Consider the following 27837-nt stretch of genomic DNA (forward strand, 5'->3'; position numbering starts at 1 on the left):
TTTAAATTGTCTCTCCTGGATTTATTTTCTAGGTCAGTTTGTTTTTCCAATGAGATATTTCACATTATCTTCTATTTTTCCATTCTTTTGATTTTGTTTTTTAATTTCTTGGTTTCTCATAAAGTCATTAGCTTCCATCTGCTCCATTTTAATTTTTAAAAAACTATATTCTTCAATGAGCTTCTGAACCTTCTTTTCCATTTGGCTAATTCTGTTTTTTAAAGCATTCTTCTCTTCGTTGGCTTTTTGGACCTCTTTTGCCAATTGAGTTAGCCTATTTTTAAAGGTGTTATTTTCTTCAGCATTTTTTTCAGTCTCCTTTAGCAAGCTGTTGACTCTTTTTTCATGATTTTCTTGCATTACTCTCATTTCTCTTCCCAATTTTTCCTCCACCTTTCTTACTTGATTTTTAAAATCCTTTTGGAGCTCTTCCATGGCCTGAGACCATTGCTTATTTAGTTTGGAGCTTCCTGGCCACCACGAAGAGAGCTGCTATAAATATTTTTGTACATGTAGGACCCTTTCCCATTGTTGTGATCTCTTTGGGATACATTCCTAGAACCAATACTGCAATGATGAACAGGAAGACTTCAGACTTGACTTACTCTGATGGTATACATTGTTCTTCCTCATCTGAAAGGATGGAAGAAATTACCTGTTCACCAACAAAGTAACCTTCTATAGTCTTATTTTTTTCCCTTTTTTGGGCACTTTCCCAGCCAGTTACTTTACTTTTGAGTCCTTTGTCAAGAGGAGGGTATACTCTGGGGACCTATAAGTTCTCAATTCCTCCAAGGTTGTACAATCAAGGGAGAGGAGTTTGCTTCTCCCTTGGCCTGTGCACTGGTCTGGAAGCTACTCAAAACTTTTCTGCCCAGAATCTGTGAGTAGAAATCCCTCTCCACAACTGCCTCCAGCTCCACAATGCCAGTGGTCCTCCTCACCCCAGGGCCAAGCTCAGGGCTGAGATTCAGATCAGTGGCTCAGTTCCCCCAGGGGTTTTAGGTTGAGGGCTCCAAAAATGAAAGCTGGCTGCTGCCACAGTAGCTACTGCCAGGCAGTCCAGACCATAGTCCCTTCTCCTGGGTGAAGGAGCTTTCTCACTGACCTTTGAAGCTGTCTTTGGCATTTGTGGGTTGAGCAATCTGGGAACTGCTGCTGCTGGTGGCTCCCTGAAGCCTCTTCTGGGTCCTGTCCCTGCCATGCCACGCAGCCCACGCTGGGCTGTGCTCTGCTCTGCACCTAGTGCAATAGACCTTTCCTGTTGGCCTTCCAGGTGGGCTGGAAATCTCCTTCACTCTGTCGTGTTGTGGCTTCTGCTGTAACAGAATTTGTTTAGTCATTTTTTACAGGTATTTTATGGACTATGTGGGGGAGCTTCTACAGGTCCATCTTTCTACTCCGCCATCTTGGCTCTATACCCCAATATTTGCTGCATTAAAAAATGGAAATGTCTTAGTGTTATTGAAATAGTTTTGACCTTGTGGATTTGCTGAAAAGGTCTTGGGGACCCCACATCACATTAGAAGAATAACTGGTCTAGCTTAGCCTCCTAACTTTTTTTCTTTCATTTTTTGAGGTTTTTTTTTTTTAATTAGTTTGTTTTTTGTTTTCTACAATAACTTCCATAAATCTTAGATTTTCTCCCCCTCCTTCTCCCCTCCCTCCCCAAAATGGCATGCAGTCTTATATGGTTTCTATACATACATTCATATTAAGCACATTTTCACATTAGTCATGTTGCATAGAGGAATTAAAATGAATGGAGGAAACCATGAGAAAAAACAGACCAATACAAAACAAGAGAAAATATTCTGCTTCATTTTACATTCCAATTCCATAGTTCTTTCTCTGAATGTGGATGGCATTTTGTCTCAAGAGTCCTTTGTTTTAGGTCCTTGCATTGCTGTGAAGGGCTAAGTCTTCCAGAAAAATTCCTTGCACACTGTGGCTGTTAATTTGTACAGTTTTCTCCTGGTTCTGCTCGTTTCACTGGGCATCAGTTCATATAAGTCCTTCCAGGTTTCTCTGAAGTCTTCCTGTTCATCGTTGCAGTATTGGTTCTAGGAGTGTATCCCAAAGAGATCACAAAAATGGGAAAGTGTCCCACGTACAAAAATATTTATAGCAGCTCTCTTTGTGGTGGCCAAGAACTGGAAATTGAGGGTTGCCCATCAATGGGGGAATGGCTGAACAAGTTGTGGCATATGAATGTTAGCCTCCTAACTTTAAAGAGTAGGAAAGTAAGGCCCAGAAAGAGGAAGGGACCAGCCCAGGGTCACATAGAGAGTGAACAGCCAATCCTCAACTCTTTATTATCAATAATAGGTATAGTTTATGCTATAACATCAATATTATAAAAAAGCAATTTCAAAGGCAGTGATCCATCATGATTTCAGAGGACCAGTAATGAAGAATGCCATCCACCTGCTGACAGGGAGAATGCAGAAGAAATTATACATGTTTGGACATGGCCAGTATGGGAATTTGTTTTCATTAATTATGCTTAGCTGTTTCAGGAATTTTGTTTTTCTTCTCTTTTCGTCCCTCCTCCCATGGAAATGGCAGGGGGAGGGGAAATGAGAGGAAGAAAAAAATTATTGATAAAGAAAATAAATTTAATTTTAAACAAAGCCACATGGATAAATATATGGATAAGACCTATGACTTCATGACCATATGGAATTTGTTAATGGTGAGGCTTACTCTAATGATGCAAATAAACACCTTTTCTGCAACTTGTAGTCTTAGTTGCCTATAACACCAAAAGACAAATTTCTTGGGATTTTTTTCAAGTTGATGATTTTGAGATTCATATTTTATTTGCAAGTGAATGAAGAGTTATCCTGTAAAGGCTTGTGAAAGAAATATGTTGACTCTACCACCATATGGAAAAAAGTCCATGCCCCTTTGTATGGTGACTTTGTTAAGGAAAAAAATAAAGTCACGTGATTTCTTCATGGTACAATTATGAAACTGAAAATCCAAAATAAAACCATTTTCCAAAGCTCTATAATCTTCTGTCCAACATAAAGAGTAGCCATTGTGTCACTTAAAACTCCACTGAAAATTTCTGCTCCTAAGAGAGCAAGGGTCAGAGCAGAACATCTAATATTTGTCCAGAGTATCTGCTCATGTTTAGGGATACAGGGGCCCCTTTTCTTGAGAGCTCATAGGGTCACATAGCTAGTATGTATTTGAAACAGAACTTGCAGTCAGGTCTTGTGGACCCTGAGGCCAGCTCTCCATCATTACACCGCTGAGGAATGCAGAAGAGAGAGAACAGTGTCCAGAAAATCTGGAGAGAAGAAGTATCAAGGAGAAGAGGGTGATTGACAGTGGTGAAGATTTCAGAGAGGTCAATAAGGTTGAACTATAAGAACATTAAGAAAATGCCTTTGGATTTGGCAATTGAAAGATCACTGGTAACTTTAGAGATATTTCAGTAGAATGATTCCACAAGCCAGACTTAAAAGAGTTAGGAACAGAATAAGATGATAGCGGGCTACTGGAGCTCATTGGACAGAGGAGTAATGTGATCAAATCTGTACTTTACTAAGATTTATTTGACATTTGAGGGGAGTCTGAACTGGGGTGAAGAGACTTGAGGTCAGCAAAGGGTAGATGACCACTTGCTACATGTATTGAAGAGGGAATTCTTATTCAGCACTTGTAGGTTGAATTAGACATTCTCTGAAGTCCTCTCCACTCAAATGCCAAAGTGATTTTCCTAAAGCACAGGTCCCCTCCTACTCAGTAAACTCCAGTGACTTCCTCCCACCTCCAGGATGAAATGCAGAATCCTCTGTTTGGCATTCAAAGCCCTTCATAACCCACAGCCCCTGCCTACCCACCCCACCCCCAAAACCACCTTTCCAGTTTTACACTTTTCTAACACTTTGTATTTCCCCATGTACTCTAATCCAGTGACGCTGGCCTCCTAGCTAGTGCCAACAAGACTCTCCATCTGGGACTTGAGGCATTTTCTCTGGCTGTACCAGAGAAAATGGAATGTCTGGAATACTCTTCCTCCTTAACTCCACCTCTGGCTTCCTGACTTCCTTCAAGTCCCAACTAAAATTCCTCCTTCTATGAGAAACCTTTCCTGATCCTCCTTAATGCTTGGACATTCCCTCTATTGATCACCTCTAATTAATATGTCTATAACTTGTTGGTACATAGCTGTTCACATTTTGGGTCCTGCATTAGATTGTGAGCTCCTCATAGGCAGGAACTATTTTTTTTGCCTCCCTTTTAAGTATCCCCAGTGCTTAGCACAGTGTCTGGCTCATAGTAGGCACATTTAATTGCTAGCTGAGTGACCTGAGAAAGGAAATCTATTCACTACTTCAGAAGGCAGCCTATCCCCTTTTTGAATTAGAAAGTTTTTCTTTACATGGAGCCTAAAACTCTCTCTTTGCAACTTCTCCTAAATCACACTGGGAATAAGTGTTACAGATAGCATTTGAACCCAAGTCTTTCTTGTGACTCCAAGTCAGTGCCCTTTCTGCTTCATTCCACACCTTCCTGATTTCCAGCTCTGCCATGGGCATATGTATGACTGACCAAGCTAGTTCCTTGCTCTGCCCTGTGTTAAATAGAGATAAGAATACTCACACTACTTACCTCATGGAGTTGTCATAAAATGCAGAGCTATAGAAATGAGAGACACTACCATTATTACTTCTATACTTTAAGAATCTAGGATTTCATCCTTGTGGGCGCTCCTTCCACGAGGGCAGATCGTATCTCCTCCAGGCCTTAGTAGATGATTTTGTGAGTTGTTATGGCATTATTGGCTGGACAGTTTTTCTGGTGATAGACCTCTCAGAATTTAATCAAGCTATTTTTCTATGAGCCCATGAGGATCTCCTGAGCTTGCACTAGACTGGCACAGGCTGCCATATTGAACAGTTAAGGAGCAGTGCGAAGTAATTAAAAGAACAAGACTGAACTTATGGAAGCCTGGTTCTCACACTCATTAGCCATGTTTCCTTAGATAATTTACTTTCGCTTTACCTTTCTCAAATTTGGAAGAGGGTTGGAGGGAATATGACAGCTGTCTTTGAGTATTTGAAGTGCTGTCCATTTATTCATCAAACATATATTGGACGCCTACAGGGTGCTAGCAGAGATAAAATTCAATAAGGTCTTGTCTCTGCCTTCATAAAACTTAAAGTCTTATAAGGAAATAAGACACAAACACAGAAAATTTGTCTGTATAACATTGTATAATAAGCATGTTGGAGAGTTCTTAATGTGTTCTATTAATATCTTAGGATGTATTCTGCTTGATCTTAGCAGCCAGATCATGAAGCAATGACTGGAAATTGAAGAAGCAGATTTAGGCTTTTGGAAGGGAAAAACTTTCCCACAGAGAACTGTCCAACAGTGGAATGGGCTGCCTTAGGAAAAAGTGGATTTCATTTAATTGGAGGCCTGCAGACAGATTCTGAATAATTATATATTGCATATATTGTAGAGGAATGTGAATTATACTTGATGCTTCATAGATTCTGTAACCCATCTTTATCTATAAAGTGAAAAGGTTAAATAAGAATATTGTGACATTCTGTGCCCCTGATTTTTCGAGAGTCATTTGGGTGGTACTCTAGATATCTTGGCAGAAGCTAGAAAAAAATCTCTGAAGAAGATTGTTACGGGCGGGCGGGCTGGACCAAGTGGAGATCCAGTTGATCAAGGAAATCATAGGGAGACTGGGACGATAACTGAGTTGTGAGATGACTTCAGTGATGGTTTTAAAAATAGAGAGATAGAAAATAATCTCCAAGACACTGTTACGACACAACAGACAAGGGTAAAGGTAGAGCATTCATTCTGTCTGGATTGGAACCACAAAAGAGGAAGCCAGGTCACCACTGAAAGATTTATAAGGGGAAAGAAAAAGAACAAAATTTAAAGAAAAGATTTTTTTAGAGAAGAAAAAAATTATAAGAATCTTTGCCATTTTTACTTCTACTCAAAGTATGCTAATGCCTTTTTTATTTTGGATTCACAAAGACTCAGTTAATTCCCGCATTATGCCAAATATTAAGTTTTGGCCTTGATACCATATACACTATTTGGGATGAAAAAATATTACGGCTGTCTACTTAATATATACGCCATTTTTCCTTATCACAAGAGATAATGTTAATCTTGGTCTGCCAGCTTACTATCATTTAGAATTAGGGTCACTTATAGTCAAAAAATGAGTTACCTATAGCAGTCCTCTAGACCACCAGAAGTTTTCAAAATTTGTTCTTGATTTTTGTTAGTGTGTAACTAACAGAAGTTCTTGCTGTCCTTGGTGCTTTATCTTTCTGATCCTTAACCAGGATTCAGTTTAATTAAGCAAGGATGTCCTTTGTCAGTATTGGGGAAGATCCAAAGTTTAGAGGATACAGTCCTTTGCTTCCTGGAATTCATGTCTAGTATGATCATCATAATAATAAGAGCTAATGTTTATATAGTGTTTACTGTGTGCCAAGCACTGTGGTAAGCACTTTACAGTTATCTCATTTGATCCTCACAACAACCATGAGAGAAAGGTACTACTATTGTTCTCATTTTATAGATAAGGAACGTGGAGCAAACCAATTAAGTGACCTGCCCACGGTCACATAGCTAGTAAGTGTCTGAGGCTGGATTTGAACTCAGGTCTTCTCATTTCCAGGCCACCATTGAGCTACCAAATTGTCCCAACATACTAAGTGAATATAACACACATATACAAATTAACTATTTCATAAAAAATTGTGTCATAAAAGTATGAGCTCTACATGAAATTCCAGGAAGATCTTTTATTGACAGTAGGGATCAAGAAAGTTTTGTTGGGGAAGTGACAGTTGAGTTGGACTTCAAAGGTACCCAACTCAAACACAAATATACACACACACAGACACACACACATTGTTTTGGTTTTCTATGTAAACTGTTATAACCTAAAATAGTGAGAAAGTCCAAAAAATAGAAAGACATATTTTTAAAGAGTAATTGGGTTCCAAAGGTTGAATTAAGAATGGATTTATACTTTGATTAACCTCCCTTCTGATTCCTCCAAATACTTCTCATTCACATGCAAATTAGTACTACTTTCAGAATTCCTGAAATTCCTATGGTCAAGGAAATTATAGGACTCTTATCAGAAACATTCACACCATTCAAAAGATCTTTTTCAAGTCCCAAGCATAGATGGTAGAGATATTTTATAAATGCCAATGTCTGTTCTTCCATTGGTGGGTAACAGTTGCAAATATCCCTTGTTAGTCTGAACCCCATTGAATCAAATGTGTGATGGATTCCTGAAGAGAATAAGTTACACTCACAGTTCTCAAGTACAATTTGAAAACTATAATTATATCTCAAATGTTCCTATCCTTAGATGGGTAATTCTGTTTTTCCTTCCTTCTCATTCTCTTCCCAGAATTAAAATGTTATGGTTTTTTAATGACTTTCAATGCCTCTTGTTAAGAATATAATCTTAGTTTTGTGGAGCTCCTCTAGCTTGCTGATCTGAGCATGCTAAAGGAGTGTTGTAAGTAGACTGCAGGATATTTAGGGGGAAAACAGTTGCTACTGAGAGCTAAGACAAGGAAATAGCAAAGTATAAGCTTCTTTGGAAGAAATGAGGTATCATAGAAATGTTATGGAGTGAAACAGACCACTCAGACATTGAAGGGAAAGAAGAAAAATTTGGAGAAGTTTCAAGTTATAGAAAAATTTCCTGATCTATAGTGGTGGAGTTTCTGTAGCAGGAGTTTCCTGTGCTGATGAAATCAAGAGATCTGGACCAAAAAACCAACCCTATATTACAAACCATCCAAACACCCATAAATGAAAGGAAGAAGGCAAGTATGAAAAAACTTGGATACAGAAAAGTAAAGGATTATCCTTGTTCTTAGGACGTCAAGGCCTAGTACAAATAATCATTTGCACTTGTTTTTTCTGATCCTAAAAGGTATATAAAGGTATATAAAATATCCTAAAAGGTATATTTACCTAAAAGGCAAATTGGGCCCCTGTTGTGAGAAATTTTTTAGTGAACTAATATGGGAATGTTTTCCTTATTGTTTATTGAAAGAATGAAAATTGAGTTGTTTTATTATTTTCTAAAGCAAATTATAATTGTATTTTGGGGGGCAAGTACAAATTTTAATGGTAGTTACATATGACCTTAGAAAGTTAAATATCTTGACAGTGGAAAATGGTGTTCTGAATTTTTTTAGATGGCTACCTGTAGAACTGGTCCATGTTCTCTTCCTAAAAGGATTTCATCTTTTTTGAAACCCAAGTCCATTTTGGTAATGTCAAAGTTTATGTTCAAGCAATTAAATCTTCCCCTCCCTCCCTATCCCCAACCCAACCTGACCCCCTTTAAGAAAAGAACAAATTGTGTAGAACATACACACTTGCGTAAAAACCTTTGGAAATGGAAAATCATGACCTTTCAGAGGTGGGCAGGTTTCCTTGTATGAACAGTTGTTTTCTGATCTGTTTCATAATTTCTTACCTGATGTAAAACATCAGGAGTATTTTGGACATATGTGTTTACCTGAAGGTAGCAGAGTAGTTATTCTTTCAGATGATTTTAGCAATTACCTAAATGGAGTATAACATTTTTACCATCATCATGCCTGCTTTTGTTACATTATTAATTTAATCTGTGGACAAGGGTGTTGCTCAGAATATAATATGTTATAGAAATTTCAAGAATATTGGTTTATTACATATGCAAGCACTATTCAGAACTTTCAATCTTAAGTTGAATTTTTTAATGTTGCTTGTGCCTCAAGGTGTTAAAAAGTGAAATATTAAAGGGCTTGGAGGAAAAAAAAAAGAATATAATCTTAGAAGAAAGCAATACTAAGAAAAAGGACCCCAATTTGATCTTGTTGAGACAAATTAGAATAACAGAATGTGAGTTGGAAGGGACCCCAGAGGTCAGAGGTTATCCAATCTAATATATAATGTGAACAGGAATTCTCTCAACCACATCGATGACAAATAGTTACTTGGCCTTTACCTGAAGGAAACCACAGCTCTCAAATTGCTTTATCCCTAAAGCAGCCAGTCTTGTCAGTCAACTAACATTTATTAAGCACCTACAATGTTTAGCACTATGCTATATAAACTGGGGATACAAAGAAAGGTAAGATAACAGGCTCTGCTCTCAAGGATCTCACAGACTCATGGAGGAGATAATACGCAAAATAAAAAAGCACACCACCAAAATATAGACAGGTAAATTGGGAGTAATCTCAGCTAAGATTAAGAAAGACTGGGAAAGGCACCAGTGTAACTATGCTACTTGCCCACTCACAGTGCTCCATTGGTTCCTTAGTCTTTCTAAGATAAAGTATAGACTCCTCTGTTTGGTATTTAAAGCCTGAAATGTACTTTCTCCTCACCTCCATGTCTTAAAATTCCCAATTTTTCCTCGTATTTCAACGTAAGCATCACCTTCCACATGTAGATTTTTCTCATCCCTCTGATTGTTAGAATCGCTCCCACAATGACTTTGTACCAATTTTGTTTTACTTTACTGTGCACATGTACATACTGTTTTTCTCAATAGACTGTAAGCTTTTGTAGGGTAGAGACTGCTTTGTTGTCTGTGCCCCATCACCCAGTGTATACTTGGCACATAATAGATACTTAACAAATACCTATTGATTGATCAGTTGATTACTTCTCTGGATAATTCATTGTACTTGTGAGACAACTATAATAATTCTTTAGAAGTGTTTCTTGATATTGGGGCAGCTTAGGGGGTACAAAGTGTATAGAGCGCTGTGCTTAGAATCAGGACAACTCATCTTCATGAGTTCAAATCTAGCCTCAGGCACTTACTTACTAGCTGTGTGATCCTGGACAAGTCACTTAACCTCTTTGCCTCAGCTTCCTCACCTGTAAAATGACCTGGAGAAGGAAATGGCACACCTCTTCAGTATATTTGCCAAGAAAACCACAAATGGGGTAAACAGTTAGAAATGACTGAAATGACTTGAACATCAACAAAATTTCTTCATATTAAGCCAAAAATCTACTTCCAGTTCAATTCTCTTTGTCCCATTGCTGCTGATTTGGGTTTTTGGGGGTAAGCAGGGATCATGTACCCTTGAAGTCTCTTCTCCTAGTGAATCATCCTCAATGTTTTCAAACATTGCTGGTATGGCCAGTTGTCTCCCTAGTCCCTTCATAAACCTACCTGCTTTAATAGACTCCAGCTTATCAGTGTTTTTCCTGACAAAAAGATGCATGTTACTTTTGGTTTAAAAAAATGTACATGCTTTTATGGAAACCTTAGTTAATGTATATTTCCAGGTAGGCATCCAAAACTGACAATCTAGTCCCTTGGAATCCAGGGTTATTTCCACTGAGAAGATCTGGTTTTGAATCTCAGCTCTGTACTTTATTTGGTGTCATGTTAACCCCTCTGGGCCTCAGTTACCCAACCTGTAAAAGAGACAGGTTGAACTAGATGATCTCTAAAGTTCCTTCTAGACCAAATGTTATGATGCTAAGTATTTTCCTAATTTAAAAGCACCTTGTAAGGCGCTTGGTAGATACAAAGTTGAGGTAGTATCAGGGAGCTCATAGTCAAGGGAAGTACAGTTAGAATTGTACTGGCAATTATAATATACAATGTTGCATGCTGAATGCATTTATAAAGTTATGGAACAAGATCCTGTGTCTCTGAGAGGGATGGCCATTACCACTCAGGGAATCGTTCCCTGAGGAGAGGATAGCATTTGGTCTGAGTTTTAAAGCATGGGTAAGAGTTTGTGGACAAAACAGGAAAGGAAAGCCTTCTAGGCATAGAGAACAGCAGAAGCAAAGGCTTGTCAATCAGAGGAGGACATGAGGCCTATTTGGACTCTGGTAGAGGGAGTAGTCCAGATGTGCTGCAGCCTGACAGCATTGAAGGGCAGTAATAGGAATTCAGGGTGGAAAAGTGAGGTAACACTAAATGTTGGGCCAGAAGAGTTTGGACTTGCTTGGTAGAGAATTGAAAAAGCAGATATTACATAAATTTTTATATATGACACACATTTTTGCACACAGCCAATGCTGGAATTTTTGTTTGACTGTATATTTGCCACAAGGATTGATTATTGAAAAAAAATAACAAAGAAGAAAAAGTTTGCGATCTGAATAGTTGAAAAAAAGCAAGGAGAAAACATGAGACAAGTGATAAGAAGACAGACTAATGGTATCAGGAAGCAAAAAGATTTTGACATAGCATGAATTTTTTATTATTTGAATAATTTTTATTGACCAAAAAAAATGTAGTCTAATCTTTCCCTGACCAAGAATCTCCACTCCAGTATCCTTAGCAAGTAATTGTCCACCCTTAACTGAAAACCCTCAGTAACAGAGTATCTTCTGCTATGAGAGGTAGCCCCATTCTGCTTTGGGATAGCTCAGATAATTTAAAAGTTTTTTTTCTTACTTACATTCATCTATAATCTGCCTTTCCAACACCTACTCATTGTTCCTAGAATGGTATCAGAGCAATACATGTAAAGAATTGTTTAGAAGAACTAAGATTAAAATGTGTGCAATTTGTCAAGATGAGAGCTTGTCTAAAGACAAGCTCTTGAAGCTAATCTTTAACAAGAGACACAAAAGTCAGTTCATAGAATCCTGCATAAAGCTATAAACCAAGTAAAGAAAACATTTTAACAATTAAAAGATAACTAAAAGCATAAATTCAGCCTTTTAGTTTTGATATTAGTGGGAAAAAAGATATGTATGAGAAGTAAAAGTCCCTTTGTAGATTGTTGTTATAAAGCGTGAAATTGCATAAGCCTATAAATGAAAGATGTTTGGATCTGTGTTGCAAAATATTCTGGCAAAACCAAAATAAAAATCCCAAAAGAAAATTTGTCCAGGTTGTCAGCCAGAAGTAATGAAGATGTTCAGAAAGCAAAGTCAGCACAACAGACCAAATGGAGTGCACTGAGCCAATCACCTAGGACCGGTACATCCATTAAGTGGCATATCTGGCAAGTCAGAGGGAAAGCCCACACACAGGTATAGAAACTTCACAGGACATGTATATAGTTATACACATACATAATATATATTTATATTCTATATATATCTATATAATCTAATCTATATAGAGATAGATGATATAGTACTCCTCAGTCAAGAGGATCTGCATTCAAATCTAGCCTTAGACACTTACTAGTGATATGACTCTAGACAAGTCACTTCATCTCTGCCTCAGTTTCCTCATCTTTAAAATTTATCTGATAAGTACAATAATCATAATCATTAGAAAGTACTAGTGAATTATTTAGGCCTAGAAAATTTAAATGTTCTTCTAATGGAACTTGAGTGAAAAGCAGACTATGCCAGAACTACCAAACACTTGGCCAAGAATTTGTTCATATACCTTGTGTATCTGAAGATAGATCCAAGAATCCAAATGTGTTTGACCTTCAGTATTTCTCTAATTTGGGCTTGTCTGCCTACCAAAAAAAAAAAGGAGAAGGGGGGCAACCGATCAGCTTCTTCATATGAGAAAGGAAAAAGTTATCATCATAGCTACAGTACTCCCCTTCACTGAATTTTAACACTTGCTTGTAAGCTATTACATTATAGAAAGCCAAGGAGTTTAAGTGGCCAAAATTTTAAAAGAAAAATATTTTTCTTCCTTCCTAGAAAACAGAAAAATTAAAACGGGTGAAAACTGAAAAGAGAAAGGGTTTTGAAAACCTTAATGAAACATTGCAATGTGTGGGGGGGAGAAGTGAATTACGGTTGATAGCTGTCAGGGTTCTGTCACCTTTTCAGTGTTATATCTACGAGAAAAGGGCAGGGCTCAAAAGGTGTTGTCCTGACTACAGCTATCTCAGATGAACAGCTTAGGAAAAATACCAAGTCATTATTGTCCAAACCATCACTGCTCTTTTTGGTTCAAACCTTGGAGAGCTCACAGCAGAAGCCTGAAGTTGTGAGATTTCTCCAGATGAAGAGTAAAGAGACAACAAGGAACAGCAGAGGCCATGATTACTGATACAAAGAGGGCTTCTCTCTCTGTCTCTGGTAATTTCTTCCCTTCAAGGCCAATCAGCTCCATGACAGCAACTTGATGGGCCAGTATAATAACTCTGACCCCAACTCATAGCTCTCCCTAATTTTATGTCCTACCTTTAGGCAGGCTTTTCCTACAAGGGAAGCTAGTGCCCTTCTCAGAGGTTTGGGCAGTGCTGCCTTCCTCCTTTGCAGTTTAACTGCTCTTCCTCCCCAGGGAGGAGAAAGTGAAATTGGTGACTGTACAGCCCTCCCTTGCTTAAATCCAGTTCACTGGCATGTCATGGCTTCACCATTCTTTTTGAGAATGAAGGACAAACAACCTCTGTGAATAGTAGTAGGAGCTGCCCCACTGAAGCTAGTCAATTGAGCAACACATCTTTTTCCCTTCCCTTCTCTCCCCTCCCCTTCCCTCTGTCCACAAGGGTATTCTACCCTTACCTGTGGGTGCTCTGACCAAAGGAATGTAAATGCCTTAAACCCAAATCACTCTGGCTTTCATTGATTGGCCAACAGTCCCAGACCAATTCCCACTTGGTCATTCTTTGGACCCTGATTGATTCAGAGTGAATAGAAATAGTAGTTGTTTCTATTTTGTCCAGAAATCCTGAAGGTCTTCCCCTCCCAGATTGGTTTGTGTTGGGGTTTTTTGTTGGTGGTGTTTTGGGGGGGGTTTTGGACTAGATAAAAGAGACCATTTTTTGTGTCCTTTCTTACCTAGCCTTAATCACCGAATGGGTGTTGTTGCCTCAGTCAGACTGAGACCTATTAAAGATCTTAGCTTAAAAAGACCATGATCTCCCACTGCATCCAGGACCATCTCCAGTCATCCTGATCTGTATCTTGCCGCTGGACCCAGATGGCTCCAGAGGAGAAAGTGAGTTTGTGACCTTGCACAGTCCTGCCTCACTTACATGCAGTTCACTTGCATATCATCACATCACCTCCCTGATGTCATGGTCCTCTTGGAGAAGGAAGGACAAGCAGCAGTATCAGCCCTGCCTCCCCAGTTGCCAAATCAAAGCAAATCAAGAGCTGAAAATTCATTGATCTGTTTGTTGTTATTTATAATGAGCTTATTTCTTCTGTTATTTATAATGAGTTATTTATAATCTGTTTTTTGTTATTTATAATAAGCTTCTTAGATGGAAAATAATATGTAATATAATCTGCTGGAATAACAATCTGACCAACTACAACTAATGTGAATGTTCTGTTTTTTTTTTTAAGTTGTGTCTTTATTTTAAGTGGGGAAATGGTGATATGGATCCACTTGATAGTATGTCTTAACCTTCCTTCCTTCCTGAATGTCCTTGGCTCATGTTCTTGTTGCTGATTTAGCTACTGCTGAGCACAGCAGACATTTCTGCTGGTATTGACTCCAGTGTGTTTTTAAAATAAGAACAGTCTAATCCCTGTTTTCAGAAAAACGATTCAGCAGGTTTTTAATTTTGAAAATCTGAATATCAGAGACAAGTACAAGTGGCTGCTAAACTAGGTACAATGTGAACTGTCAGCTATTTATCAAATGCCCCAAATTGTATTACCTTACAGTAATCTCTAGAATTCTGGGTATCAAAACAAAATGAGAACATTCACTTAGGAAATCTCTCCTAGGAAATATTTTACCTTCTCAAAACTGAGGAGAAACATGCTGTGAAAACAGATTTCAGACCCTCAGAAAACTACCCTCATATTCTGGGACCATGGTGCCTTCCCAAGAGAAGCTAGCTTCAGCAGAACCCCCAGTATATACTTTACTCCTTTTAGGCCAACCTCTGTATTATTTGCTTTACACATGACTTATTTGTGTCTCTCTACTGTGTTTTTCCTGCCAGAAATTCCCTGAACCATCTCAATCCTATTTCTTCTTTAAGGTCAACTAAAATTCTACCTTCTTCATGGAACCTTTGCCTCTTCCTCTGTTCAACATTCATCTCTTTCCTTTCTCACTACCTGAATCACTTATTTTCTGTTTCACAATCTTCCTATATTCAACTTAATGCTTTATTATTACACTCTTTTGTCTGGTTTTCTGACTATTAATGGGGATTTTGTGTTTGAATCTTGTTTCCTCTCAGGATTATACATTCTTTTAGGGCATATGTTATGTCTTCTACTTCTAGTTAGAATATTGGAACTGGAAGGGACCAATCCCTCAATTTTGCAGGTTAGGAAACTGAGGCCCAGAGAAATGAATTGACTTGGCCTAGGTTATACAGCAGTTGAGTAGCATAACCTCTAAACATGAGATCTTTTGATTTGAATTTGATGCTAAGAGCATGTAGTCGATAAAATATTTTTGAAATTGTAGGAGAAGCAGTATTATATAATGAAAAGAGCCTTGGATTGCTAGTGAAGTCTTGTGTTTCAGGTCCTGGTTCTGCCACTTACTTGTGTGACTCTGACTAAGTCTCTCCCCTTCTTTGACAACTTTTTCACATTTAGCTAAAGGATATCCAATTCTGCTTGGGAACTGATATCTCTAGTCCCTATTCCTATTATCTTGTTTCTCATTAGACCAAATCTACAGGGCTGTACAGCTATGGCAAAGGGCCTGTGGCACAGCTAATGTTATATGACAGCAATTCATAAGGCATGGTAATCTCTTAAGATCCAAAGTTTCAGGGGAGCCGCAGGGTTAAGGTTCAAAAGTATAAGTAGGCTGCAGCACATTTTGAATGGATGTCTCATATGTGAGAAGTTTCATAAAAGATAGCTATGGCTGGAAAAGGAGGTGGGATGATCAGATAGCAAGAATGAGGTTGGACTACATATAAAAATGCTGCACTTATCTCCATGAAGTAGCAGAATGACGAGAAGGCTTTCATTAATGAGTAGGTTCCCTACGTAGGATTTATGGAAAAACATGGAACAGAAACAGAGAAGATGACTGGATTCTGAGCTGTACTAGTAGAATGGAGTGCCCACACCAGTGATTTCACATGTACTTCATAATAAAATTAGAAGGGCTAAGATAGAACCATAAAGCCCTCAAATGTGAGAATTTGTATTGACTAGTGGACAAGAGAAGAATGAAAGAAGTGGCTTGGAGGCCGGAAACTGGAAAGTAGGTTTGCTTAAGGTTTTCTTGTGAACAGCAGATAGGTTGTACCAAACACTGGAAACTGGGCTGGAGGGTGAAGGGCCTTTTAAAAACCATGTTGTAAAAACTGATTCAAAGCAAATATGTGGAATCCTGAGCTGAAATACACATTTACTTCTTCCATCTTGAGAGGACAGAAAAACTTGGTCACATAGACCCTCATTTATCCACGTCATGGATAATTATCATGTAGAACTCCTGCTTCTGTACGTTTGTCCCATACCATTTCCTTCCTCTGCTGCTGCCCCAGCATCTTTTTGGCCCCTGAATCCTATGACCAACTCATAGTTCTTAACCCAGGCCTCATCACAGCACAGCATAATGAAGTATTGAACTAGGGGTTGAGACACAGGTTCAAATCCTAGCTCAGTCCTCCAGAAGCTGGGTGAGCCTGGGCAAGTTGGCAAAGTATGGTGGAAGTAGCACTGAATTTGATGTTGCAACACCAGGGTTTGAATCTTGAATTTGCTCCTTACTGATTGTGCGACCTTGAGCCAAGTTCCTTATATAGCCCTTCTAGACCTGTTTCCTCATCTATAAAATGAGAGCATTGGACTGGATACTGTCTAAGGTTTAAAACCTTTGAGTTATCATGTTGCCTCTAAGATGCTTGGTTTTCTCATCTGTAAAATGAGGATAATAATGTTTATACTGACCTTTTTGCCAAATTGATATTGCTAAAACACAGATCTACTACATCACCTTCCTATTCAAAAATCTTCAACAGCTTCTGCCAAGCCCTTCACTCTGGTATATTAATTTAATCTCTTCATATCCCTGGTTCCCACTTATCTTTTCTGGCCTAGTTTTTATTGAGATGCACTCTCTGTTCCAGTCAGATTTTCTCTTCACCCTATGCACAGTATTCCTTCTCCTATCTTCAGTTTTTGCATTGTGGCTCTACATACCTTGAACACCTTTCATTTCCTCCACCTTCTAGAATCCCAAGCTTTCTTTAAAGCGTGGCTCAGTACTACTAGAAGTAGTACTTCTAATAGGAAGACCTACTAGAAAAGGTCTTCCCTGATCCTCCCATTTACCACCACTCTCTCTTGTGAGATTACTTTGTATAATTGGCTTGTATACTGTCTCTCTTCTATACCCTGTTCCTCCCCACATAGAACATAAGCTCCAAAAGGGCAGAACCTGCTTTAAATTTGACTTTGTATCCCCACCACCTTGCACATAAAATACTTGTTACATTAGGCAAATGAAGGACTTTTAAGAGGATAGCTCTTTGTAGTATTTTAAGGTTTATTAAAATGAGCTATTACTGTGGAATTCAGGATGTGGTACCACTATTAGTCTTATTCCAAATACACTGTGTACCTAAAATCCACTATAGATTTTTGTGAATTGCCTACATATGTGCCTACAGATTGCCAAATTACAACCAAACATAAAGCACAAATTAGACATTTATTTAAGCACTAATACAGGCAGAGTATTGCACTGGTGCTTGAAGGGACAAATTTTAGATAAGATATAAACACAGATAATAATGAAATGTGATAAGATACAATAAATATATTAAGTGTAAACAGTGCTGTGTGAGATCCATGGGGAAGTTATTACCATGTAGGGGAAGGCTTCTTGGAAGAGGAATTATTCATAATTGTGCTTTAAAAGATGAGTAAAAATTCAACAGATGAAGAGGGATACAATATTTCCAGGCCCAAGGAATACCATGAGCAATGACAGATTTGAGATTTGAAACCAGAAACCTGACTCCAACTCTAGTATGTTTTAACTTATTTACACTGTGAGCAGGAATTTATATAAGGCTTGTGTGGGGAGGTAATAATAAGTTAGTAATAAATAACTGGTATTTAAATAGCATCTGCTATGTGCCAGGCTTTGTGCTAAATACTTTACAATGATCATGTCATTGTGGTTCAGTCATTTCAGTAGTGTCCAACTCTTTATGACTAGACTGGAGGTTTTCTTGGTGAAGATCCTGGAGAGGGCTGCCCAGGGTCACACAGCTAGTAAGTGGCGCTTATTTTGAAGCCAGGTCTTCCTGACTCCAGGCCCAGCAGTCTATTTACTGAGCCACCTAGCTGCCTGGTAGTTCATTTTCTTGTTCATAGCAGTGTGTTCAGAAAGACTTCATTTTCTTTATTAGTTATGTTGAAGGCTTTCTCTCATTTCTTTTCCATAAAGAACGGATAAGGTGAGGCACCCTTCCAATTTTAGCAGTGCCTCCACCCATGTAAGTTCCTAGTTGTCAACACCAACCATATTGTTACCCAAATTATAATAGAAACTTTTAGATTCATAATGCTAAAAAATTCCCAGTATTTAAATACTTTGTTATAGAAAAATTCACAAGCAGTTTGCACAATAGGCCATATTTAAATGACCTAGGAGACAAATGCTAGGGGAATTCTAAACCTTAACTGAGGCTCCCATCATTGTTTTCAATGCTGGAGCACCCTCTCCTCGGAAGTGGTGATAGAGGAGGCTTGACTCAGCCTTGGCAGGACAGAGGACCTGTGGTCTTCCCCTTACTTGGGAACCTGCAAGTTGGCAGTTCTGGAGACCTAGATATGGACTGAAACTGCTGTCAACCCATGACAGTAATCTACCCACAAGAGGTAAACTCCAAAAAGTCCATTGTAACATGAACTCTGTCTTCATCCAACTAGATTCCTTGCTACCTATTGATTAGTGAGGAGAATACCTGAAAAAATGCAACTATTTGAAAGGCTGTTTTGTGTAGGAGGGATGAAACTCGTTCTGCTTGACCCTGGAATGAAGACTAGGATCAATAGGAGGAAATTACAGGGAGGGAGATTTTAACCAAATATAAAAATAAACTTCCTAACAATTCATGTTCAAAAATGGACTGGCAGTTAGTTTCCCATGACTAAAGGGCTTCAAGCAGGATCTGGTGACAGCTTGTTGGGAACATTATGGATTGGATCCATGATTTGGAAATTAATTGGACTAGTTGACCTCCCCCAGCCCTAAGAACTCTTCCAACTCTGTATTTCAGGTGATTGTTCAAGTCTGCTTTGGTGGTAGTTGTTTGTCAAGGGGACCATGACATCAGGAAGATGATGCCATGACATGCAAGTGAATTGGATTTAAGTGAGGGAGGACTGTGTAAGGTTACCAGCCTCACTTTTTCTCTCTGGAGCCATCTGGGACCAGTGGCAAGAGACAGATCAGGATGACTGAAGATAGCCCTGGATGCAGTGGGAGACCTTGACTCTTTCAATGATTAAGGCTAGTTAAGAAATGAGCCAAGGAATGACCCCTTTTGCCTAATTAAAAAAATCAGTCTGAGAGGGGAAGACCCCCTGAGTTTTTTTTGACAAAACAGAAACAATTGCTATTTACTTTCACTAAGCCATCAGGACCCAAACTATGACCACTGTGATGCTTAGGCTGGGACCTATTTTTGGGCAATCAATGAGAGCCAGAGTGAATTGGATTTAAGGCATGGTCTTAAAAAAGAAATTTAACCCATAAACCCCAAGATATCTTGCTGGGTTTCAGCTATCAAAATTTACATTCCTTTGGGCAGAGCCCCTGCAAGTAAGGACATGGTGTCCCATGTGGATAGAGGAGGGAGAAGGAAGGAAGGAGAAGTGAGCTGAGTTGCACAAGTTGGGTCCTCAGTGGGCCAGCTCAAACTATTTGTCTTTTGTCCTTCACTCTTGAAGAGGATGATGTCAAGAAGATGATACCATGACTTGCAAGTGAATTGGATTTGCTAAGGAGGGCTGTGCAAGGTCACCAGCCTCACCTTCTTCTCCAGAGCCATCTGGGTCCAGTGGTCTGATATAGATCAGGATGACTAGAGATGCCCCACCGCTTTGGTGGAGATGGAAGCAGAACTGGCAGTTTTTTTGGACAGGATCCTCATCCTGCCAGACAATGGATGATGACTTTGGGCCACACCCTGGTAAAAGAAGGAACAAAAGCCAGATAGTTTTAGCTATTCCTCTATTTACAAAGAATATTTGCAAAACTCAAAACTAGCTTGGCAGAGAGGCCAAAAAGGTAGTAGGCTCCCTTAGCTTATAGTTATTGATCAGATGCTAGCCATGTTAGATGAGTTAGAAATAGAGATCAAATGCACATTGAACACCTTGGCAGATAAAGTCTAAATGGCTTTAGGAACATTGTAAAGAAGGTGTAGGGGAATAGTTTGACTATATAGACATGGAAACTTTTTCATAGAAGAAGAGCTTTACAAAAGGAGACATAACGGGTTCACTGTCACCGGTCAACGAGCACGTGTTTATTGTTTATTATGTTCCAGGCATTGTGCTAAGTTCTAAGGATGCAAAGAAAGGTGAAAACCTGGTCCCTTCCCTCAGGGAGCTCACTTTGTAATAGGGGAACCAGGACGGGCCTTCTGGTCTTTGAACTGAATGAGCCCAGTGTGGGAGACAGCTACTACAAATCATAATAATGATAACAGCAGCCACAACAACTCACACTTTATAGCACTTACCATTGTCCAGTCATTGTGCTAAGCACTTCAGTTATTCTGATTTGATGTAGTCAGGAGATAAGAGGCTAGGAGCAAAACAAGGGAGGGCAGTGTAGTTGGTGGGGAGAGGAGTAAAAGAAAACAAGACTGGATAGATAGGAGGAGGTGAGGCTAGGAAGAGCTTTCAGTGCCAGGCTGAGAATATATTAGGTGTATTACTGTAGTATGAGAGATTTTTGCTTGGGGCATAAATGATGACTCATTTAGATTAGAAAATGCATTGGGTCTTTCCAACTCTTAAGAATGTGACTCTAAAGCCAGTGACCTTTATGTACAATCTCCTGACACAGTGGAACAAGGGAGAGAGTACTGATATGTTGAATGAGAACAGAAGTTCAGTATTATCAGAATAGTCATATATTTTATAATCACTGAAGTAGAGTCACAGAAGTATAAAATGGACCTGTGGTGTCTTTGACGTAAAGAATTCCAAGATGAGGTAGCCCCTCTGCCAATGGAGTGGGCAGCACCTGTGCCTTGAGCCCTGAGAGGCCGAACAGCTTACCTAGGGTTACACAACTTAGCCAGGGTTGCACAGCCAGTGGTGTCAGGGAGCCCCACCTAGCCCCAAACAACATGCGCAGATATAGCAGAGCTGGGTAAGGGGCCTCAAGAGTGACCATCACTCAGCTGATCTAGAGTGGCTCAGAGCGCCTAGTCGCTGATAAGAGCTATACATGCCAGTTGGAAATTGCTTGATATCAAATAGCTAACATGTTGCCTCTTTACCTTTTGTGGTTTGTAATAATGACTAAAATGTGTATGATAGACTGAAATATAAAGTGAAATTTGTTTCTCCCACAGTCATTTAATGAGTTAGTGACACAAAGTCATTTCTTAAAAGGAAAAGCAAAGCTGTAGTTCTTATTGAAGTTTTTTCAAGGAAAGCATAAGATGACAATGCAACTTTTGAATTGGAATCTTTCATTTAAAATAAGTTCAAAATTGGAAGTGTTCTTTAGAGTGCTATTGTACTGAATCTGATTGTTTCAAAACTGGGAGGTCCCTTGAAGACAAACACAAATACAAAACAAAACCAGGAAGCTTCTGTCTGTGAATCACAAAGCCAGGAAAGGAGAACTGCTTGTCTGTAAACTCTGGCTGCACACAGGACCTACTGTTTCAAGCCAGGGCTCTTAGTGCAAACCTTGGCATTGGGTAATTGTTGGTGTTTGTGTGACTCACAACTCGTTTCAATTCACCAAGTATCTATTAATGTCTGTAATGTATTGGGTATAGTACTAGGTGTGGCATGTATAAAGACAAGATTGAGTCTCCTATTCGGGGGAAACAATGTGTATATAGAAATGAAATACAAAATGTGCACCAAGTATTTTCTGGAGAGAGGGCAAAGATCCACCGTCAAGTATGGTTTAACAAAAAACTGGTGTTCTAGAAAGCTCAATGGGAGATCCAAGTTAAATACGATGGAGAGGGGAGAGGCCTGCCATGGATGGGTAAGGGATCAGAGGATACAGCCATAGGACAACGGATTGTCACACTCTTTGTGGTAGCAATGACATATTGTTGTGATTTTCAGTTCCTGAGCAAGAGTTGAAAACTAGGGGAGCATGTGTTGTGGAAGGACAAATTTTGAGTCCCCAACTAAGAACCAGAGTCAGTGGAATCCTGGATCCTGACTAGTTCTAGAGAGATAAGGCATAGTTGAGGGACTCGCTCTTCAACCCCAGCTAGGTCACTTCTGTCCCAGAACTCACTTCAATGTTGAATAGGTGGTGCAGTTGACAAAGCATCCTCAGGACTCAAACAACTGTTCCTAGAATAGGACTTAGCCTCTCCCACTGCAGTGGGAGAAAAAGTTAGCAAGATCTCTCCACAACCCAGGTCTTACCAGAAGAGAGGCATTTAACAGGCCTTCGATTTAATCACTCTCTGTCTCTACAGGTCCTTGACTTCATTTTACTCTTCATCATAGATGTTGTTTCAGATGCACACCAGGATGTGGTATACAGTATTTTTAAAAAAATGATTTTGAGGATTCCCTTAACTTCTGCCCAGCAAGCTCCTGGCACAGCACTGCCAAGGATCAACAACCAAAACAATCACAACCGGCCACTGATGTGGAATAGCAAGTAGATGGGTGCGCTAGAAGCCTGCCTCTGCCGTGCGCTGGCAGCGGGGCACTTCATCCCACAGCAGAGTGACTCTGAATGGTGGAGAAGGGGCCAGCTGGCATTGGCAAGGATGTTGGTTCTATAGCTATTTGTGTTCTTTAGAATATCTAAAACTGGTAGCTGCCAAAACAAAGATGTATGACTACCTGTCAAGAACATCTGCATAAAACCTGGGCCTTGTCCCAGGTAAGTTACATGTATTCTTATTGACAAGATCATTTACTTCACATAAAGAACATACCCCAAGGCAAAGCTTTTTATGTAAGCATGACATCAGCAGTTTGCTATGGACATATTACATAACTGGATGAAATGTATATTTAGTAATAGGGTATGGTTTTAGGGTTCTGTTGTGCCACCTCATGGCTTTGTTATGAAGAACCTAACATTTTTGCTTAAAATATTTAAGGATGGAATTAAAATGTTAGATCTGGAGGGTACTTTAGAGATTATCTAGCATGATTCTCAAGACTGAGGAGGAAATTTAGACTCAGAGAGGAAAGAGCAGTAGACCTAATCTGGTCTCCTAGTTACCAGATGTGTGATCCAGGACAAGTCTCTTCATCACCAAAATAGGGACCTAGAATTTAAATAATCTCCAGGGTCCCTTCTAGCACCGAATCATATGGATGTCTAGAAATTAGCTTCTGTATTTATAAAATAGGGATGATAATAATAATATTCATACTGTGTACCTCAGTGGTATATTATGAAGATAAAGTGACTTCATTAAAAGTGCTACATAAATGTCAAATTGTTATCATGTTATTATCATCAGTGACTTGCCCTGAGTCACATGTTGGGATGCAGTGCTGGGCCTCTGACCTCCTGGTCTCCTGTACCAAAGTTTCCTGGTTCTTTATGGTGATTCTAAAAGGTAGCATCCTTCAAAGCTTTGCTATGGTCACTTAGCTTTTGTTTTTCTTCTCTCTCATATAGGCCCTTGATGGGAATGTATATGATCATCTGAAGGATTATTTAATAGCATTCAGCAGGACTGAGCTAGAGACATGCCAAGCTATACAGAATACATTCCAGTTTTTATTGGAAACCTCAAGCAGGGTAAGTGTGAACCCACTTTTCTTTAACATAGTAGCTCTTAAGCAGGTGGTCTGTTGAAGTATATACAGTATCTTACTTATTCTGAAAATGAAGTGATAAATAAAAAAAAGGTAAAGGAGAAAAGCCCCTCTTCTAAAGTTAGTCTGGGCACACTGAGTTTGAGTTCTCTCTTCTCTGTGCTGACAGATAAGGAGGAATTATAGAAGCTTAGAACTAGAAGAGATCTACGAGGCTATCTAGGCCAATCTGTATCTCAGTAGGAGCCCCCTCTATAATCAGTCAGTTAATGAAACTCACCAGCATCCCTGAGAGGTCTTAGCTAGCTTCTACTGAAGACCCCTTGTCTTAGACCCCTTAAACATTCAGCTACTCTGTCCCCTCCCACCACTAATCTTTCTTGATTGCAGGTAGTATGAACCCCTTGGGTCAGTTTTATGTCCCAGATACCAATATCTGTGGCAGGCAAGATTCCCACACCCTTCCCCATCACCTCATGGCTGTAGCAGGCACTTCTCATCTAGTGGACTTTGCACTCCAGAGTACAGACACATCCTGGAGATACTGTCACTTCGATCCCAGACCACTGAAATAAAATGAATATCACAATAAAGCGAGTCACATGAATTTTTTGGTGTATATAAAAGTTATGTTGTCACTATACCGTGATCTATTAAGTATGCAATTGTATTGCAGAAAACAACGTACATACCTGAATTTAAAAATATCTTATTGCTAAAAAATACTAACCATTTTCTTAGCTTTCAGCAAAGAGAGGGAAAGAGATGGAGGGAATGACCAGTCAGTGGAGAATCAGAACATACACAATATTTATTAATTAAGTTCACCATCTTATATGGGTGTAGTTTGTGGTGTCCCAAAATAATTACAATAGTAACTTCAAAGATCACTGATTAGAGTTCATCACAAGAGATATAACAGTTATGAAAATGATTGAAATATTTCGATGATTACCAAATGTGATACAGAGACATAATGTGAGCACATGCTACTAGAAAACTGTGCCAATAGATTTGTGTGACACAGGGTTGCCACTGACCTTCAAGTTGTTACAAAAAAATGATATTGAGAAATGTAATAAAGGGCAGCACCAGAAGACCAGGTGTGTCCGCAGTGGCCCGTGACTAAGGTACACCCTCCCCCTACTATCTTCTAGTGGGAAATAGTAATGTAGGATGAGCAAACTGGGATGGGCTATAATTACATTATTTTTTTCCCTTCATTCAAACTTAGCTATGTTTATTAATTACACCACCAGTCGTCTGGTCACGCCGGTTTGCAACCTTGGCCTTATCCTTGACTCCTCTCTTTCCTGTTCTTCACTGTCTAAGAAGTTGCCAAGTCTTGTTCCTTTTACCTCCCTCCACAAGGTCTCTCACACCTCTTCTCCCTACCTTCATCGCCACCAACCCAGGTCCATCCCACATCACCTCTCACCTAGACTAGCTTCTTTTCAGTAAATCCTCCCCATGGCTGCTGAAGTGATTTTCCTAACAGGGAACTCACTTCCTTTCTTGATAAATTCCATTGGCCCCCTAGGGACTCTTAAGATCAATTTTTTTTTTTCATTTTTACTTCATCCTTTTAAAATTTTGGTTTTTGTTAAGTTTTATAATGAACACAATTATTAGAACAATAGTGCAATATGCACTATTGTTTAATTTATTTAATTTAAATAATTAAAAATGCACTATGGGAGGAGGGCATATTCAAAAAAATTTACTGATAGATCACATCAAAAACATTTGGAGACACACAGCCCTATGCCTGGTTTATAGTCACAACATAAAGTAAAAAGGTCACTAGATTTGAAGACAGAAAACCTGGGCTCATAACTCCTTTCTGACAATTACTAGCTGTCAATCAGAGAAAAAAGAAAAGGAACAAATAAGAGATATGGATGTGCAACAGACCCTCAGACTTTTTTTTCTTTGTGTGCCTCAAAGGTCATACCCTGCATCCAAAGTCACTTTCCATATCACCAGTTCATAGGACTTTCTGATTCATGGTGTCCAGGACCAGCTTCCTCCCTTCCACTAAAGGTTCATGGTTGAGCCAGGACCTTTTATTCCATGGCACATCTGTTTATCAATTTACCCCATAAAGCCAAGTGGTTTTAGACCTATTTTTCATAGAAAGTCGTCTCTCCAATACAAAAGTCCTGTCCAAAGTGCCCTCGTTTCTTTTTTTTTCTTGGTGCAAATCTTTATTGTGGGTATGTAATTGCTGCTGCTTTGCTATGTTGTTACACATATAGTAGGACTAGTAATAGCATGAATAGAACCTTTCATTGTAAAAATAGAGAGTTAAGTGTCACAGTGGAGAAGAGCACTGAGCCTGGATTCAGGAAACCTGAGTCCATATGTGGCCTCAGATTCTTACCAGCTGTGTCATCTTGGGCAAATCATTACCCTCTGCTTGCCTCCATTTTCTCAACTGTAAAATGAGGATGACAATTGCATCTTACTTCCCAGGGTTGGTTTCAGGGTCAAATGACATAATGTTTGTAAAGCATTTAGCACAGTACCTGAAACATAGTAGAGTGCCCTCATTTCTTCAGCTCCATTCTGAAAGAGCCTGTCCCTCAAAGTACTCCTGACCAGGCATCTACTAATTTGCTGGCTATTCCCAGTAGATATCTAGCATTCAGATTGCGAAAACAATTCCTGTATTTAAATTTTAGGCAGATAAATTCTGAGATTGGAAGACAACTAGTCTGTCCCCTCTCCAGACCTCTATTCAATTGAGGCCTCTGCTTCAGGGCACCTGTAATTAGACCATTGAACCCAATTTCCAGGTGCTCCAGCTATCAAGGCTCTCAAATTCAGGGGTATTTAGGAACTCTTTGGATCTAACATTGATCAAAGAAGAGCCACAAATGATGCCAGTGGTGGTGAAAATCATAAATTGGCACTTAGGCCTCACAATCAATAAGACACAGACATACTCCTGGCAGGCCTGATTAGGTGGGGAATTACCATGAACTCATAGCACTGGATATCACCTATGTGTACTGTATATCACTTGCATGTTTTTCTTAGTTTGAGAGATATTTTGATTAGTGGTACACAATCCCAAATCCCATAAAAGACACCAAAAATCATCATTGGCTCCTTCTACTGTACCCCAAATTGTCTGTTTTATGTTAAAGTAGAGAAGTGTTAGGCTCTAGGTACACATGCTCCTACTCCTATTTACAAAGAGAATGCATTTCACCAATAGACTTCCATATATAGTTTTGTTACAGCCATGACTCCCCATCCATCTGGAGTTCTCAGCAAATGTGGGGAGTTCAGCAAGGTGCTAAGTGCCACGAAATCTGGATGTTGTCCTTGACCCCAACTCAACTCTCTGAATGGATAATAAACCCTTCCTTTATAATTTGTGGAGATAAATTTGTGAAAAGAGTTCATCCAACTTCCAACCATTCCCATGGGGGTTCTGATGCTTCTTGGGAATAGTAGTGGATTCTACTTTTGCCCTCACTGTCCAGAAATGGTATTCTTTCCTCTTAATCTTAGACCAGTAAATCTAGATAATGATGTTTACCACCATCTGATCTACTTTTCATAAGCCAAGAAATGGAAGACCACATTTCAAACATAATATGACCAGTTAGAGTCTTCTACTCTAATGCCACTCAAGCTAGATGATGATGAACTTCTCCTTCAGAAGGCCTTCATCTTTTTAGAGATGCCCTATATGCTTTCTTCAGTGCTTACCTATGCCATATATATAAGTACATTCTAGCTACCTTCCTTATTCAAATAACAGTGTAACATGTTTGAAAGAGCTGTCCACCACCAACAAACAATGACAGCTGCTACAAAGGGAAGAAATGGAAAAACTCTTCTAGCCATGTGTTATCAGTGAAAGGTTCTATTTTGATTCTCTTTTGGAAACAGGGCAGTGTGTAATACACTGTAGAAAAGTTTTCCTAAATATTAGTTAAATTGAAATTT

General features: G+C 39.2%; 1 protein-coding gene across 1 annotated transcript in view; it reads left to right on the forward strand.

Annotated features, from left to right (window-relative positions):
- The window catches only part of FCHSD2 (FCH and double SH3 domains 2), a 346602-nt gene that overhangs the window by 218559 nt on the left and 100206 nt on the right, over window positions 1-27837 (forward strand). The window contains exon 9 of the mRNA XM_072610940.1: window positions 23735-23857. Coding sequence (XP_072467041.1) covers window positions 23735-23857 — 123 coding nt within the window. The remainder of the gene's footprint in view (window positions 1-23734; window positions 23858-27837) is intronic.

The sequence above is a fragment of the Notamacropus eugenii genome, chromosome 5, assembly GCF_028372415.1.
Source record: "Notamacropus eugenii isolate mMacEug1 chromosome 5, mMacEug1.pri_v2, whole genome shotgun sequence".
NCBI classification, from domain to species: Eukaryota; Metazoa; Chordata; class Mammalia; order Diprotodontia; family Macropodidae; genus Notamacropus; species Notamacropus eugenii.